The sequence below is a fragment of the Sinocyclocheilus anshuiensis genome, unplaced genomic scaffold (genome assembly GCF_001515605.1).
Source record: "Sinocyclocheilus anshuiensis isolate Anshui unplaced genomic scaffold, SAMN03320099.WGS_v1.1 scaffold913, whole genome shotgun sequence".
NCBI lineage: Eukaryota > Metazoa > Chordata > Actinopteri > Cypriniformes > Cyprinidae > Sinocyclocheilus > Sinocyclocheilus anshuiensis.
Window position 1 is genome coordinate 472,021 of NW_015554131.1, and position 15,484 is coordinate 487,504.

The window sequence follows — 15,484 nt, forward strand, 5'->3', positions numbered from 1 at the left end:
CATGAATGAAAATATGAAATTGTAAATAATATACGTAATTATAAGCTCGTTCATGACAATGACAAAGTTTAACACCCATTTGAGTAAATAACAAATTTACAGCAGAAACATCAACTAAATACACAACAAAATAGCGTGTGCATACATGTAAAACATGAATAAGAAAATCAGAGATTATTTTATATTAGTGTTGTAGGTCGACAAGTGTTTTTTCTAAACTGGAGAAGAAATTTTGTAGGACCCCTGCAGTGACTGGTCTAATGTGCATTGAGTTCAGTATCTCTCTCAGTATAAAAAATGTTTCATGAATTGGATCTCAGAAAAGAAGAAGAAAAAAGTGGTTATGGGAAGTGAAACAAGCATTTTCCTCTCCTCTGCAGGGTGCAGCTGCAATGATGGTTATGTTCCAACATAAATATTATACTTACTGACATAGATGCAATAGCAAGCAAACCTTTGAATCTTTATAGCGTCTCAAAACAAATAAATGCACATATTCATTCAAATACACAATGCATCTGTTACTAATGTGTCTGAACCATCCCAATATTGATCAATTGATTCCTAAATTAGTGTTTTATGTAAGACATTAATTAGTCTCATTTACCATTGTACACTTTAATGGAATCCTGATCCTGAGATTGAAGTGAACAGGTGAATTTGGATGTTTTGAACTAGTGAGTATTCTAGGGCATGGGAAGGGCAGGATCTGTCCTTATGTTGCTCCGGTTTATATCCTGTAGAGACGTTACTGACACTCCCAGGTAAAAGATTATTCAAAAGAGGCCATAAGGGCACACAGCTTAAAAACAAGCAGGTGACCTATACTTGCCAGCTAACCATCACTTGTTAACTTTCCTTATATTTGATTATATATTAAAAAAAAAGGTCTCATTAAGCTTATTTCTTCTAGCTTGGTCTATTATTCATGAGTAATTTCAGCTCCCACATGATTCTGGTCAGGAATTTGTGTGTAGGGGTTTGCTGTAAAGACCTCAGCAAATGATGGACTGCACAATCATGGTTTTTGAACTGCAGAAATTCCTCTTGATAAACATCTTGGCTTGGTTCCTAGAGCTCGTCTGTGAATCAAAAAATCAATCGCTGCCTTTTTTATAGGGGCTTGGTTCAGGAACACTCCTTGAACCTGTGGGATGATAAGACTCAAAGGCTTTCATGCTGGCTTTTGGAGCAAAGCTGAAAAAAAAGGGCTAGTGTTAAAGGGGTGGAGGGACTGACTGCAGGAGCCGTGGAAGCAGCTGTGTCAGTGGCTTCCTGTGGGTAGCGTCCAGGCCCGCTACAGAGGAAAAGCCTGACATGTGACCTTTAGAAACCTCAGCCAGACAAAGAGCCTGTTCAAGCTCCCATTCCATTTACATGCGCATCAACATTCAAACTGTCGTCTTTTGAAATGCATGATCTGCATCATCCAAAACAGATTAGGCTTTTTTGAAAAGCTAAGGATATAATCAAAAAACAAAATGCAAATAAATGTATCTGTAAAGTGCCAAATAATATACATTGCATACATTAATACCATTTAATATTGCACAGCATTAAATAAATGTACCCTAGATTACAGCTGCAAAAATAATATTATGAAATTGTTTTAATAGTGAAATATTAAACATAACATGATGAATGAATACATTGTGTAGTTTTTGAAAACTACTTTGTTGTTCTTGTTTCTACTATATTAAGACTACATTTTATTATTTTCTTTTTATTTGTCATATCATATTCTTGATAGTCTATTAATATTATTCCTGTTGCACTGTAGAACGAGAAACTAGGTAGAAGTATTTCACTGCAATAAATCACATGTAATGTGTATGTGACAAAAACCTTTAACGTTAAAATAAAAAATTTTAAATTATGAAATAAGAACACCACAAATGGTCCATCTTATTTTCTTGAATCCACTTATGAACTCCAATAATGCTGTTGTAAATAATCACTGCCAAAGCTGAATTACACCACAACAAAAACAAGGAACTAGTAATTTGATACTTCCTTCTGCGACCTTGTGGTAAATTATTTGAAGTGCACCAATTGTAATATGGTTGTATTTATGTCACCTTTTCCTATCTCTAGGTGTCCTAGTTGAGAATGGATGATATCCAAGTAGTTGAGTCGAAGCCTCTCATCGCAGACAGGGATTTGCAAGTATGTAAAACACTATATTTGTTAAGATTTATGTATGGCAATATAGTGAACAAATATTGTGGTAACTTACACTGTTTTTTTCTCTATTCTAGGGGCTAAAAGAGGCTGTCCAGCAGTTGGTGATTAAGGCAAGCATTTCATGTTTTTTGAATTCATTCAAAAATCTTAGAGGTCATTCTTTGCTGACACCATAGCATTACAACAGTACTGATACAGTACACATTCGCATCCAACAGGCCTCTCGTGCTGATCCTCACACAGATTAAAGTCCTGAAGTTTGCAGGTCATGTGTTTAATAAGAGTGCTCAGCCTCTAGACCAGGGGTGGCTAACCTGTTTGGCATAATGAGCCAAAAAAAAAAAATGTATCACTGCAAAGAGCCACACAACAGATATGCAAACAACAGTATATCACAATAACTTATACGCCTAATTACATAACGCAATCTTTTTCATGGATTTAAATCAGCCTACCTCCTTTTACTTGACTCAGTGGGACACCTGACAGTCCTTGGTTTCCACAATCTTTTTTAGGTCTGGCTTGTATTCAGTTGTGGCTACTCGTAGTAACTCTTTCACATGTGTGTCAGTAAGAACAGAGCGATGCTTTGATTTCACTTGTTTTAGTGTCGAAAAAAGTGATTCACAGATGTAAGTTGACCCAAACATTGACAGTAGTTTGAGTGCAGCCCGTTTGACATTGGGATATCTCTCAACCGGCACGATCTTCCAAAACTCCACGGTTCCTTCCCTCAGAACACTTTTAAGTCTGTCATCCTCAGAAAGTTCGATCATTTCAAGCTGAGATGCTGCTTCATCTTCCACTAAAGGGGCTTTTAAACAGTCTGATTCAGCAGTGAACGGGTTGATCAGAAATGTAATCTGTGGTCTTTTTTGCCGTAGGTTGGAGAATCTGTCCTCAAAACTTTGCTCAAGATTTTCAAGCAGTGTTACATACCGTGCAGTACTCCCTTTTACAACCTCTGCTGCTTGTCCACTTGCCTTCAACAAGGACGGAAAATGTGTGAAGTCTCTCTTTTGTAGATGTGTCTTGAACAGCTTGAGTTTGTTGATAAATGTGACCTTAAAATGCGACAACGCAGTCTGGCGTATCAAGCAGAATGGCTTTCCATTTCTTGCAACAAAAAAATATAAATCCTCCCATTCAGATAAAAATGTTCTGTGCTCATCTTCGTATTTACGCTTAGCTGTACGCTTCCCTGACTCTGCCATGACGATTGATACTAACGAACTTCACGTCAATCGTGTCAACTGGCTAACGTATGTTAAATCGCGTGAGAGGTTGTGTAAAAAAAAAAAGAAAGAAAATAAATAATAATACATATTGAAAATCCAAATTAAATTCGGCAAATGCATTTAAATACATAACCCTTTATTGCAAAATTATGTTTTGACATTTTAAAAATAAATTGGGATTGTAAACACAGAACATGTGGATAGATTGAACAGCCGCACAAGAGCAGTGAAAGAGCCGCAAGCGGCTCGCGAGCCGCGGGTTCGCCACCCCTGCTCTAGACCAGTGACGTGGGCTGCTGAGGGATACACTGGCCATCTGCCCGAGGCGCTCACGTAGGCCTCGTCCCGTTTAAAGAGATTAGTGCCAGTAGGGAGACGGCATATGTTTGTGTTCAGTCACTATACAAAGCCAAGCACAAGATGTTTATGTCCTTGTCAGTGTTAAAGATGTTATTTGGCTTTCTTAGCAGCTCGTGCTGCAACTTGAGGCAGCTGTAACTAGTTTCTGCAGCGTCAGCCAGGTGATCTTTGACCAGTGGCCTGCATTCAAAGACTTTTCTCAATGACTTTTACAGTGCCGTGGTGGTTATTTGTCATTAATTGTCACTAGTGTTAAATTAACTTAAAGAAAGTTAAATCGAAAGTTAACGTTCAATCCGCTGATGATGATTTATGATTTGTTTGTTTTAGTGGCTATGTAGCTTCCATTTTTAAACATGGGGGAAAAAATATAGAAATACAGATGCTCATTGGAAGTGATATTTTCATCAAGATGTGTTCTTTCCAAAGTAAAAAGTTTTATGAGTTGGGTTCTTTAAGACTGGAATGAAGGAAAAATTAAAAGTAGCAGCACATATTGACCTTGACCATGTGAGTTTCTGTTTAGCTTAATTGCACTTTGTTGCTGATATTTATTACTGAAAGACAACAGTTATTCAGTGCACACCTCCATCACATTTTTGTTTGGCTACACTTGCCTAAGTTTCTGATGGCCTAGAGGTGGCTACTTCAAGCAGGCTGATCCAATTTACGGATGTCGTTAACTAGAATTAACTTGTTTTGATCTCAGTGCAAAGCATGCTGGGAGCATGGGGCTTATGTCGAGCGACGGCAACAGGGGTATAAAACCCTGTGCACAGATGAATATTAGCAAGGTCCGCAAACAGGAACTTACTTTCAATCGGATCTTACCTTCTCGTTCTCATCACTACTACTGATTACTATCGGCAGCCATGGTTCTGGAGGACTCTGATATGGAATTAGTTTTCGAGATAGAAGTCGCTGTGAGTAGAAATATTCATGTTGCTTTTGGTTCATTCTTTTTGAGGTTTTCATTGGCTGTTTTTCTTGTCTTAGTGGTGAGCAAAGAGTAAAGTTTAGATTTTGACAAATTCAAGTCAGATTTATTTGTATAGTGCTTTTAACAATCCACAATTTTTTAAATATTGATGTTTATAATATCTTAATTTCTTTATGCCTTACAGGCTGATTAAGCAGATTAGAGCTTGATAATATCGTTTACATGTAGTAGAATTTTTTCATTTTGTTCCTTTTATCTTTTTTATCTCATACAGCACACATTTATAAAATTGATTTAATATTGGCTGTGTCAGTCTTAATTAGGGTTTGATGTTTTGTGAAATCGGTAGATGCAGTTGAACATTATGAAATCAGGCAGGCCGTTTTCATAGATCTGTGATTTTACAGGTTACAGATTTAAAACCAAAGTGCATTGAATGTTGAAATGTTTGCAGTTTGTCTGTGGTTCATTTGCAGAATGTTTCCAAATTGTGCCTGTCCTTAAATGTTACATTAAACTACAAGGCTACTTTGTTAAAACGGTCTTAAAACCAAGCGGTGTTATATGCACAGAGAAAAAAACGTTCATAAGTACTGCAGATGAGATTAATGCTGCTTATGATGGTTCAGCAGATGCTGATAAGCATTTTCTTACCATGTTGCATGTAGGAAAATGATGTGGAGACTCCATATGGCAGAGTCCACTGTACCATGAAAGGGGTTCCTAAGGGTGACCGGCCCGTCATCCTCACCTACCATGATATTGGATTGAACCGTAAGATTTTATCAGTTTAAAATGCCCCCTAAATCTCTTTGTGTTACTTTACAACACATTAATGAAGAGATTCTCCTAAAGGAAACAGGCTTTAATGCATAAATTATGCTTCTCCAATAGATAAAAGCTGCTTTGACACCTTGTTCAGCCATGAGGATATGCAAGAGATCATGCAGCACTTTGCTGTGTGTCATGTAGATGCACCAGGGCAGCAAGAGGGAGCAAACACCTTCTCCACTGGGTGAGTTATATCATGTGTAAACATATAAGTGGACATCTTTATTGTAAATTAATGCAGAAGAATAAGAATTTATTTTTTATAGATATGAGTACCCTTCCATGGACCAACTGTCTGAGACTCTTCCATCAATCCTTAAACATTTTGGGTGAGTTGATTGCTTAATTATTTAAGTTTTAGGTAGATTTCAGATTATTTTCTGTCTCAACTAGTTTTCCTAAACCCCACAGGCTGAAGAGTGTGATCGGCATGGCTATTGGAGCGGGTGCTTATATCCTTGCTAAGTTTGCAGTGAGTTTGACTTCCTTTTTGATTATTATTAAGTGATTTAAAGTTTTAATCAAACCAGGATAAAGAGCTAAAAGTGTTTCTTTTCCTGTGGATTTTGGTATTCATTTAGCTAGTTTAGCTGCTGAGGAATGTCCAGTGTGAAAAAAAAATAAAAATCTGCTTGACTTGCGGGTTGTTTATTTAATAAACTGGGCTTTAGATGTGGTTTACAAATACTGTTTCCTTTTATAGTTGGATTACCCTGCTATGGTGGAAGGCCTTGTGCTAATAAACATCAACCCATGCGCTGAAGGCTGGATGGACTGGGCAGCACACAAAGTGAGTGCTGACCACTTTGTGATTGTAATTTATATAAAATTCATAAGTTATATAGAGTTTTACTCTGTTGTGGGCTCATTTATCTTGAATTACAGATTTCTGGTTGGACTCACGCCATGCCTGACATGATCATCTCTCACCTGTTTGGAAAGGTTAGTCAATGTTTGACCCCCTCTAGATAATTTTTGAATTGATGAATCTATAGTAACATCAATGTTATTATATTTTTCTTATTTCTCCAGGAGGAAATCCAGCAGAACCATGACCTCATTGGCAGATACCGTCACCACATTGTGAATGACATGAACCAGTTCAATCTGCAACTCTTTGTCAAGTCCTACAACAGGTAAACACAACACGGCTACTAAAACATCCTGCTAAAAAAAAGAGAGTTAATTTAGCATTGACATAATGTTTAATCAATCAATGTTTTCTTCCACTTCACAGCCGAAGAGACCTGGAAATCGAGAGGCCTGTACCTGGTGGCCACATCAATGTCAGAACTCTAAAGTAAGTAAAAAATCATTGGAAAACCTCTAGACAATTCGGGATCAATTTCCTGTAGTAATGACTTTGTTGTTCTGTTTTCAGGTGTCCTGCACTCCTGGTAGTTGGAGACAGTTCCCCTGCAGTGGATGTAGTGGTAGGTTTAAGTTTAATCTAGGACTATCTTCACTTCATTATTACTGCCATGCTTTTTATTATTCTGCACACTGTTGCTCCACCCTTTATATCCACTGCATGTGTATTTAGTGGTTTAACACGTCTGTTTTCTGTACAGGTTGAGTGCAACACAAAACTGGACCCTACCAAAACCACACTGCTTAAGGTGAGTGGACTCCAGTGAAGCTGGCATGTATTAATAGCCACATGGAAAAGTCAGGCACTGATAAGATTCCGATAGCTCAGCATTATCTAGTGACTAATTTACCCAGGTAGTGCAGAAGCAGTCCACACTGGCCAGTCCTACCTCGGCTGACCTAATTTTCCACAGCCCGCCCTCAGGTGGACAAATAATTAGGTTTATGACACCTAAAATGGCCTATTTATCACCGATAAGTGCTGAGACTAGTGGAGTTAATGGAGCGCTAGGTGTTTTAGACACCTGTGTGAATGGCCGAAACAGAAATGAGAAACAAGCAGTGACGCATTTGTGTTTTTCATGCATTTTAAATAACATTTTATGTCCCTTCTCTTTCGTCAGATGGCTGACTGTGGAGGCTTGCCCCAGGTCGACCAGGTGTGTATTCATAACGTTTATGGCCATTTAGATTCATTTACAAGTTTGCTCAAGGCACAGGATGATTATTAGGGATGAAGCACGCCATAATCTCATTACGGACAGCGATGGCATATAGTTCTCAGTGCTAATACTCTACTCGCCACCTGCTGCTACCGGCTGTTAGAATCTGTCCGGTTTCACAACATGTACTTAGGGAAATCTGTTTTCCACCTCGACCTGATTAGCTGTTTTTGTAGTCAAATAAACTGATTTCTGCTTTTATTGTCTCCTTAGCCTGGGAAGCTAACAGAGGCTTTCAAGTACTTCATTCAAGGAATGGGTTACAGTAAGTATTGATATTGTCTTTGTGTTCAGTATACTCTCCGTTTAACCATACATCTATGGCTTTATAAGGAATGCCCACAGTGCATTGCCTGAACTCCTTCGTTCATGTAAAATTAACATAACGTTAGCGAATACTAGCAAGATATATGACTGGGCTGTGCTGCCCTCTAGTGGTGTGATATAATTTTCAACCTGACTTGCTCAACTTGACCTTTTTCTTAAAATGCTGTGTATAATTTATAAACAACTGCAAAAACGGATTAAACTTGGATATGCACTACCATTTAAAAGTTTGGGGTATAAAAAGGTTTAAAAAAAATATTCAGCACAGACTCATTAAATTGATCAAGTGACAGTAAAGACATAAAACTGTTATTTGGAACTTTGTTTAGTTCTGAAGGGAAAAACATGTACAAAAATATTAGCCAGCACAACTGTTTTCAACGTTGATAACAATAGAAATGTTTCTTGAGCAACAAATCAGCATATTAGAATGATTTCTGAGGGATCATGTGACACTGAAAACTGGCAGCTGAAAATGCGGCTTTGCCATCACAGGAATAAATTACATTTTAAAATATATTCAAATAGAAAACCGTTTTAAATTGTAATAATATTTCACAGTTTTACTGTTTTTACTGTTTTTTTGAATAAATGCAGCCTTGGTGAGCATAAGAGACTTATTTTAAAACATTAAAAAAATCTTACCAACACCAATTTTATGAATGGTAGTGTACATGCTTATATCAAGTATTTTAACATTTAAAACATTACATTTAAAAACATGAAAAAGCTGTAAAATATGTATCCTAATCTGTGTTCTTCTGCCTCTTAGTGCCCTCTGCCAGCATGACCCGCCTGGTCCGTTCCCGCACAGCATCCGGATCCAGTGTGACTTCCTTTGACGGCAACCGCAGCAGGTCACACACTAACGAGGGCAACCGCAGTCGCTCCCACACCAACGAGGGCCGTGCCCGAGCCCACACCTCCGACAACCAACGCACACGTTCGCACACTGACAACATGGACAGTTCTGTGGACCAGGCTCCCAAGTCCACCGAAGTGACCTGTTAGACTGGTGACCCGGTCCATCTCACACATGCATTAAGCTCTCTGTTCTGACTGTGCTGCGCTGCCACTAACTACACATGCAGCAGGACCGCCGCATGCCGCTGTGCTGTTTCCCTCAGGGGTCTTGCACTGTTTTATTTGTCAGAGAGCATTTATGCCAAAGTGTCTTGTGTTTAAGACTATATTTCCTGGGGAAACTCTAAGGAAGGAGTGGATAGAGTGAATGAAGGACAGGATGATGGAGATATTTCTTCTTTTTTGCACCCTGCGCAATAGCTGTCTTGTTGTTGTTAGAGGCAATGCAGCACAGAGCCATTTTGATGGTCATCATCCAAGTAAGCTGGGCACTGAGAAGGGCACATTTGTAAATTTATGTTGATCTCTAGTCTGCGATTCATTTTCTTATGTCAAGTTATTATACCACTTTTACACGCTAGTTTAAGTACATAATTAATTTGTATAATCTGTATATGTTGAAATGGACCTCACTGAATAGAAAAGGGATTGGTTGACCACAGAGTAGAGATGGTGGTATTTTTTTCATGATGCTAACCTACCTTATAAAACTAAGGTTTAAGCTCATAATGTGTTGATTTGCATTTTCCTTGTTGGGAGTGTCCCATTATTTTGGGTTATATGTGTAACTCAGTGATTGATGCTCTTGAAAGTGATTTTAAATTATTTTTATGGGATCAAATGTTTTTAAAGAATCTTAACATTAGTTTAACAAAATCAATTTGTAGATATAAGAATACACGAAAATGACTATATGAGTGATTATTTTTGGTGTTTTTTGTTTGTAACGATGATGATTTCTATGCAATCAAGCACAACAGAACAAAATGTGCCATGGAATCCTCTACTTGGACTGGATGCTTTTTTTTCTCAAGGCTTTGAAAGAGTAAAATGAAGGATTGCTCATAAAGAGATAATATAAGCAACTCACCTGCTCTTCCACACACACTAAAACAAATGCTTGCAGCTTGGTAAGGCACTCTGCTTTGTAAAGATGTAAAACAATCTAATGCACTGCATTTTTAATGGAATAACAGTTTGTATTTATTTAAAAAAGGAAAATAAAAAGCTGGTTACTCAAATTTTTTGTCTGGTTTTTTTTGTCTCTCAATTAGAAGTGTATACAAAACGTTATAGTACATGGAAAGCCTAACTTTATAAGGCAAAATTCGCTCCAAGGACTACAGTGTCGTTTAAGAGCATAAATGTAGAAAAGGCATGAAATTACAAAAACTGTACATTATCAATACATAAACGCAATATATATTTTTTTTACATAGAATTTGTATAAATTAAACCGAAGTCAACATGATATTGTCTTCATACATACTTGCATCTTTTGTACAAAAGGATTTGTCGCAATATGACAAAAGCTGGGATAATCTTGGTTGAAATAACTACATATATGAACTATTTGGTTGCAATAGGCCACATAGTCTCAAAATAAAATATATTAGGATATATTGGTTTATTTCATAATACAAAAAAAAAAACTCCAAAGATGATGGTCAATTAAATATTAACTCTTGCTCAGGAAAAAAAAAACTCTGGCTTTCTCCCAAATCTTTCTATTGACTTTTCTGCAAGGTCTCGTACATTCAGTTTCCAACCTCACCTCTCTCATGGTACAGTTCTAGATCTGTAAATATGTCATTGGGGTTTTTACAGCTCAGGTTGCAGAAGCAGGCGTTAATCCACATGATCTGCCAGGTGAAGCCAGGTCCGTTCGGGCACTGAAAGTCGACCTCAACAGTCTTAGATTTGTAAGGGATGCAGCAGCGCTCATCTGTACACACTCCACAGTACTTGGGCCAGTAAGTGTTTGTACTGGTGCAGCCTGAGATAGTGAAGTTGTGTGGCTTTTCCTCCCTGTAGATGTTCAAGCACTTCTTTCCAGGCTTGTGGAGAGATGAAAAAAGAGCAAAAAGGCATAGGGTCAAAACATATCCTTTTATACACTATAGTCATTAATTTCACTCTCAAATGTAACAATGGATCTGAAACCTTGATGTGCTTTGTGATATCCACTTTGCATGGCCGGATGTTGCAGAGTCTGCTCTCTTTGACCATCTGACACTGCTTGTTGTTGTTAGTAATGCGTAAAGACACTCCACGGCCGCAGGTCTTTGAGCAGGGACTCCAGGAGGTTGTTTGGGTCACACAGTTCTTGTGCCAGGTGTCTTTTACACTAGACAGGGCTGTAAGAATGCAAAGACAATGATTATATATATATATATATATATATATATATACCATTCAAAAGCTTGGGGTCAGTAAGGATTTTAAGAAATTAATAATGTTATTCAGCAAGGATGCATTACATTTAAATGTGTGATTGTGTAAATGTGTAATTAATCAAACGTTACAGTAAAGACATTTACAATGTCACAAAAGATTTATATTTCAAAATAAATTCCTGTGTCACACAGTTCTTGTGCCAGGTGTCTTTTACACTAGACAGGGCTGTAAGAATGCAAAGACAATGATTATATATATATATATATATATATATATATACCATTCAAAAGCTTGGGGTCAGTAAGGATTTTAAGAAATTAATAATGTTATTCAGCAAGGATGCATTACATTTAAATGTGTGATTGTGTAAATGTGTAATTAATCAAACGTTACAGTAAAGACATTTACAATGTCACAAAAGATTTATATTTCAAAATAAATTCTGTTCATTTGCACTTGCTATTCATCACAGAATCTTGAAATAAAATTATCACCTGCTTTTAACATGTTTCTTAATTAAGCTTTGCCATCACAGAAATAAATTAATATTTTATTTTAAAATATATTAAAATAGAAAACTGCTCTTTTAAATTGTAATACTTCATAGCATTGCTGTTTTCACTAATTTTGACTGAATAAATGCAGCCTTAATGAACATAAAGAGATAAAGCATTTAAAAAAATCTTATCAACCCCAAAGTTTAGATTAGTAGTGTGTACACACACACACACACACACACACACACACACACACACACACACACACAATATTAATGTTTTAGATCACTTTAAATGAAAAAAAGTAAGTCTTTCCAACCCCAAACTTCTGTACATGTTAATTGTTATAATATAATAATATAAATGTACAAACTGTAGACATTTCCATGAGTCTTAGAGGCCTGGAACTGACATTAGAAAACATATGTTGACATATGTTTCCTTGTAATATCCTGTTGTAAGTTTTAATTAGTTTGTTCACTGTTGTAAAGTAACATCTGTATATTAAGTAATAAACTGTACTGTCTAAACGGTTTAGTCTTGTTTCTATATTCAAGTGCATGGTATCACTTAAAGGGACATGTTCCAAGCATTATCAACGAATTATCTGCCCAGAATGAGTTCCCAGCCATTTGCAGGAAGTTTACGAGACACTGGAGATCATACCAGCCATTGTGTGTCTTGCTGCTGTCTTGCGCCCCCTCCTGGACTCATCACAGATCCACTGCTCACAGCAGCGGCCGGGGATTTTAACTCGCCGTGGGTTCTGGCACCAAACCCTGGGAGGCTGAGACTCGTTACACAGCGAGACACATCCGATCGCACCATTCACACACAAACACTGGTATTTGCAATTGGGCTGGAAGCTCTGGCCATTGCGATAGATCACACCATTGTGCTCGCAGCCAGTGCCTGGCAGATCTGGATAGCAACAAAGAGCAAAACGAGTGAAGTCAAGTTCATCAAACACACACTGGATATACAATACCAAGAAAAGTGTGTGATGTGATGTGTTGTGCTGTGCTAAAAGGTGAACAGAATGTATTATAATTCTGCTCAGCATCCCCTGGCTTGGTTTATCTGGGTTCCGCCACCTTAATCCACCTTTTAATTCTTCATCGTAATCTAATCTATGACCGGAACACAGTGTTAATAAGAAGGCTGTGTTAGTACAAGGACACTTACAGGCACATACTCCTTTTTCGTACCTAGGCTTGTCTGCGCTGTAATCACAGTAAAGGCCACGATGATGGTCACAGTTTTCTTTCTCGTTGCAAACCTCCCCCACCTGTTTGGCACATGCTCTGCAGCAATCGCAGCCGTCCATGACCAAGCTCACACCTGGTGGACAGGTGGGGGGAGTTTTAGGACATTTGCAGGGCCATTGGCAGTACTGGGTGCGATTATAGGGCTCCGGGGCGATGGACTCTGGTATGGACAGCATCTTAGAGGAATCCTGGGCAAATGCTCTGTGAATCTGTAAGACACAAGTCCTGACAGATTCCTGTTTCTGACATATTTAGGCTTTTGTTCCCCACCCCTCCAAGATTCCTCCTGGCTACTGTGATATTAATGAATAATAATAATAATAAAATAAAGAGGGACTTTTTTCTCACAATTTTAAGTTTATATCTTATAATTGCAAGTTATAAACTTTTAATTCTGAGTTTACATCTTACAAGTTTGACTTTATTTCTCTGAATTCTGAGGTAATAATTCATTTATATATATATATATATATATATATATATAGAACGGTGTATCAGAATTGTGAGAAAAAAGTTACAATTGTGAGATAAAAGGTCACAATTACCTTTTTATTTTTTTTATCCTATGGCGGAAACAAGCTTTCATAGATAAATGTCTTAATTTGTAGTTCTTTATGTAAAGCATTTCAACTGAACCTCTAAATGTAATTTATGATGCCATTTATATTTGGAATCAATGTAGCTTAATTAATCACCCATACATATTACTATATCTCAGAGTAATGAACCAGTTCTAATTACACTTTCCTGCATATATCAAATTACAATAGCTATAGACATGCTGTCAGCTCATGGGTCTCATTTTGTACTAGATAATCATTGCACATCAGGTCAAGAAACAAACACAGCTAATGGGTGGGTAGATTAAATATGATTAATTTTAAGGTTTCCAGTGCACTTTTTATTTTACGGTATGTATCTAAATGTTTAAACTGATGTAAATAATGGGGTATTGGATGACAGATCATGTTGATAAATGATTTTAGCAGGCACATAAAGTCGACTGCTTCAGGCCCTCAGGTTCAATTAACAAGATGATTGATTGAAATGGCAACAGACTTAAGTAATACACCACACGCAAAGTAAACCGGACTGGTGGCTCACAGCTGCAGGGCACCATAACATTTGACCTCTTTTAGCCTGTGTGAGATTAGCAGCAGATATGGAAGGTGGAAGAGACAGCTCAAGTTGAATACATTTAAAGCAGGATAAGTACGCCCTCTGGGTCACAGTTATAAGTATCAAAGAGGATGGCTGTCATGTTCAAAGACATAATGGAGTGAATTTAGCTTTAAAGAGTATGTAGCTTTAATGAGTCAAACCAATAAGGGATATCACTCATGCATTTTGACAAACATGTTTATTTCTGTCCATAGGGCGGCAGTGTACTCTCACACATTACATTTGTTGTTAAGGAATTGCATTCCTCAAATGCGTGAAACATGAGGTCATCTGTTACAAATGCCGGTCGCATATAATTAAATGATAATCTATAGCGAATTTAAATTTCAATTATTCAAGATATGGTATGAATTTAACGTGGAATAGAGGGGTATCAGAGTTACTGATGCAAATACTGTTACGTAACAAACCTTTGATAAGGTGTCTCATTTTCACTTTACTAAAAACTAGAATATATTTAAAGAATAGGATTTTGAAATGCTCTGTTTCATTGTGTGGTTTGTTATATGTTTATTTTACAGAGCACATTAAATATTTCAATTCAAAATTTGATGTGCAGGCACCAAGCAACTTTTACAGTGTTAATGCAAAAGAACATAGGCTATTATTTATTATAAATAGTAGTATAGTAATCGTAGTAGGCCTGTAGGTAAAAAAATACAGTTTTCCAACGCATGCTAAAACAGTCTCCTGTTTTAAATTAAACTGTAGGTGTGGTGTGTTGCTTATGCGTTATTTCATCGAATAATTCAGATACTATATTAAAGTAAATAAATATAAATACATAAACAAACATATTTGTTACCTGCGGTACACAAGCAAATAGTAGAACCCACATCAGAAGCCAAGTCATCACTGATCCCGAGTGATAAATGCATTGAATCCAGAATTAGATGATTCTTGAAAAATCGCCCATACGCGAGCAGGATCCATTCATTTAGTGAGCTGAGGGTAGCACACACACACACACACACACACACACACACACACACCTTGACACTGCTGCTGTAAAGTTTTCATACTCAGGATACTTAATGACGTCAGAGCCAAGGACAAACCGACCGCAGGCAAGGAATTGATCACGTGATTTGGCCAAACTAGAACGTGAGGTTGACTTTATAGGTTAGATACGCGAACAGTTGCGTCCAAGTTGTCTTTTGTCATCTTTAAAAAAAAGGTTTTTGTGACATAGTTGTTATAGCATATGTGCAATGTGTAATAATGTAAAAAAATACCGAGTTTTGTCGATAAAGCTCAGCAGGATGTTGCTATGGTTACCCCATCGGCTAAACGTGAATTTTGT

General features: G+C 37.3%; 2 protein-coding genes across 6 annotated transcripts in view; one reads left to right on the top strand and one right to left on the bottom strand.

Moving 5' to 3' along the window:
- LOC107670279 (protein NDRG1-like) overlaps positions 1-10,045 on the top strand; it is a 10,740-nt gene extending 695 nt beyond the window's left edge. Inside the window, exons 2-16 of one of the 2 annotated variants that reach the window (XM_016462826.1) lie at positions 2,095-2,166; positions 2,259-2,294; positions 5,391-5,496; positions 5,617-5,737; positions 5,820-5,882; positions 5,965-6,025; positions 6,257-6,343; positions 6,439-6,495; positions 6,586-6,689; positions 6,791-6,853; positions 6,935-6,986; positions 7,125-7,172; positions 7,548-7,583; positions 7,860-7,911; positions 8,746-10,045. In XM_016462826.1, the coding sequence (XP_016318312.1) occupies positions 2,110-2,166; positions 2,259-2,294; positions 5,391-5,496; positions 5,617-5,737; positions 5,820-5,882; positions 5,965-6,025; positions 6,257-6,343; positions 6,439-6,495; positions 6,586-6,689; positions 6,791-6,853; positions 6,935-6,986; positions 7,125-7,172; positions 7,548-7,583; positions 7,860-7,911; positions 8,746-8,984 (1,182 nt within the window). In that variant the 5' untranslated portion in view covers positions 2,095-2,109 and the 3' untranslated portion in view covers positions 8,985-10,045. Of the gene's footprint in view, positions 1-2,094; positions 2,167-2,258; positions 2,295-4,553; positions 4,706-5,390; positions 5,497-5,616; positions 5,738-5,819; positions 5,883-5,964; positions 6,026-6,256; positions 6,344-6,438; positions 6,496-6,585; positions 6,690-6,790; positions 6,854-6,934; positions 6,987-7,124; positions 7,173-7,547; positions 7,584-7,859; positions 7,912-8,745 lie in introns of those variants that run through there. The other variant, XM_016462827.1, reaches the window with a different exon arrangement.
- Positions 10,046-10,374: 329 nt separating this feature from the next.
- On the bottom strand, positions 10,375-15,179 carry ccn4a (cellular communication network factor 4a). 4 transcript variants are annotated; one of them, XM_016462824.1, is made up of 6 exons: positions 14,987-15,179; positions 14,104-14,139; positions 12,917-13,208; positions 12,398-12,652; positions 11,001-11,194; positions 10,375-10,894 (listed from the first exon to the last, which is right to left on the bottom strand). In XM_016462824.1, the coding sequence occupies exons 1-6, from the start codon at positions 15,032-15,034 to the stop codon at positions 10,595-10,597; spliced, it is 1,125 nt and encodes a 374-aa protein (XP_016318310.1). In that variant the 5' UTR covers positions 15,035-15,179; the 3' UTR covers positions 10,375-10,594. The 4 variants fall into 4 exon arrangements, with proteins under 4 accessions (XP_016318310.1, XP_016318311.1, XP_016318308.1 ...); XM_016462825.1 differs by lacking the exon at positions 14,104-14,139; XM_016462822.1 differs by having other exon boundaries at positions 12,398-13,208.
- Positions 15,180-15,484: the final 305 nt, after the last annotated feature.

Excerpts from the sequence above, each read along its gene's own strand:
- ccn4a (XM_016462822.1), bottom strand. The coding sequence starts at position 15,034 with ATGACTTGGCTTCTGATGTGGGTTCTACTATTTGCTTGTGTACCGCAG. Across the intron at positions 14,140-14,986 it reads TATTTGCTTGTGTACCGCAG|GCTAAAAGAGGTCAAATGTT; the intron begins GTAACAAATATG and ends AATCTCACACAG. Across the intron at positions 10,895-11,000 it reads ATATCACAAAGCACATCAAG|CCTGGAAAGAAGTGCTTGAA; the intron begins GTTTCAGATCCA and ends TCTCTCCACAAG.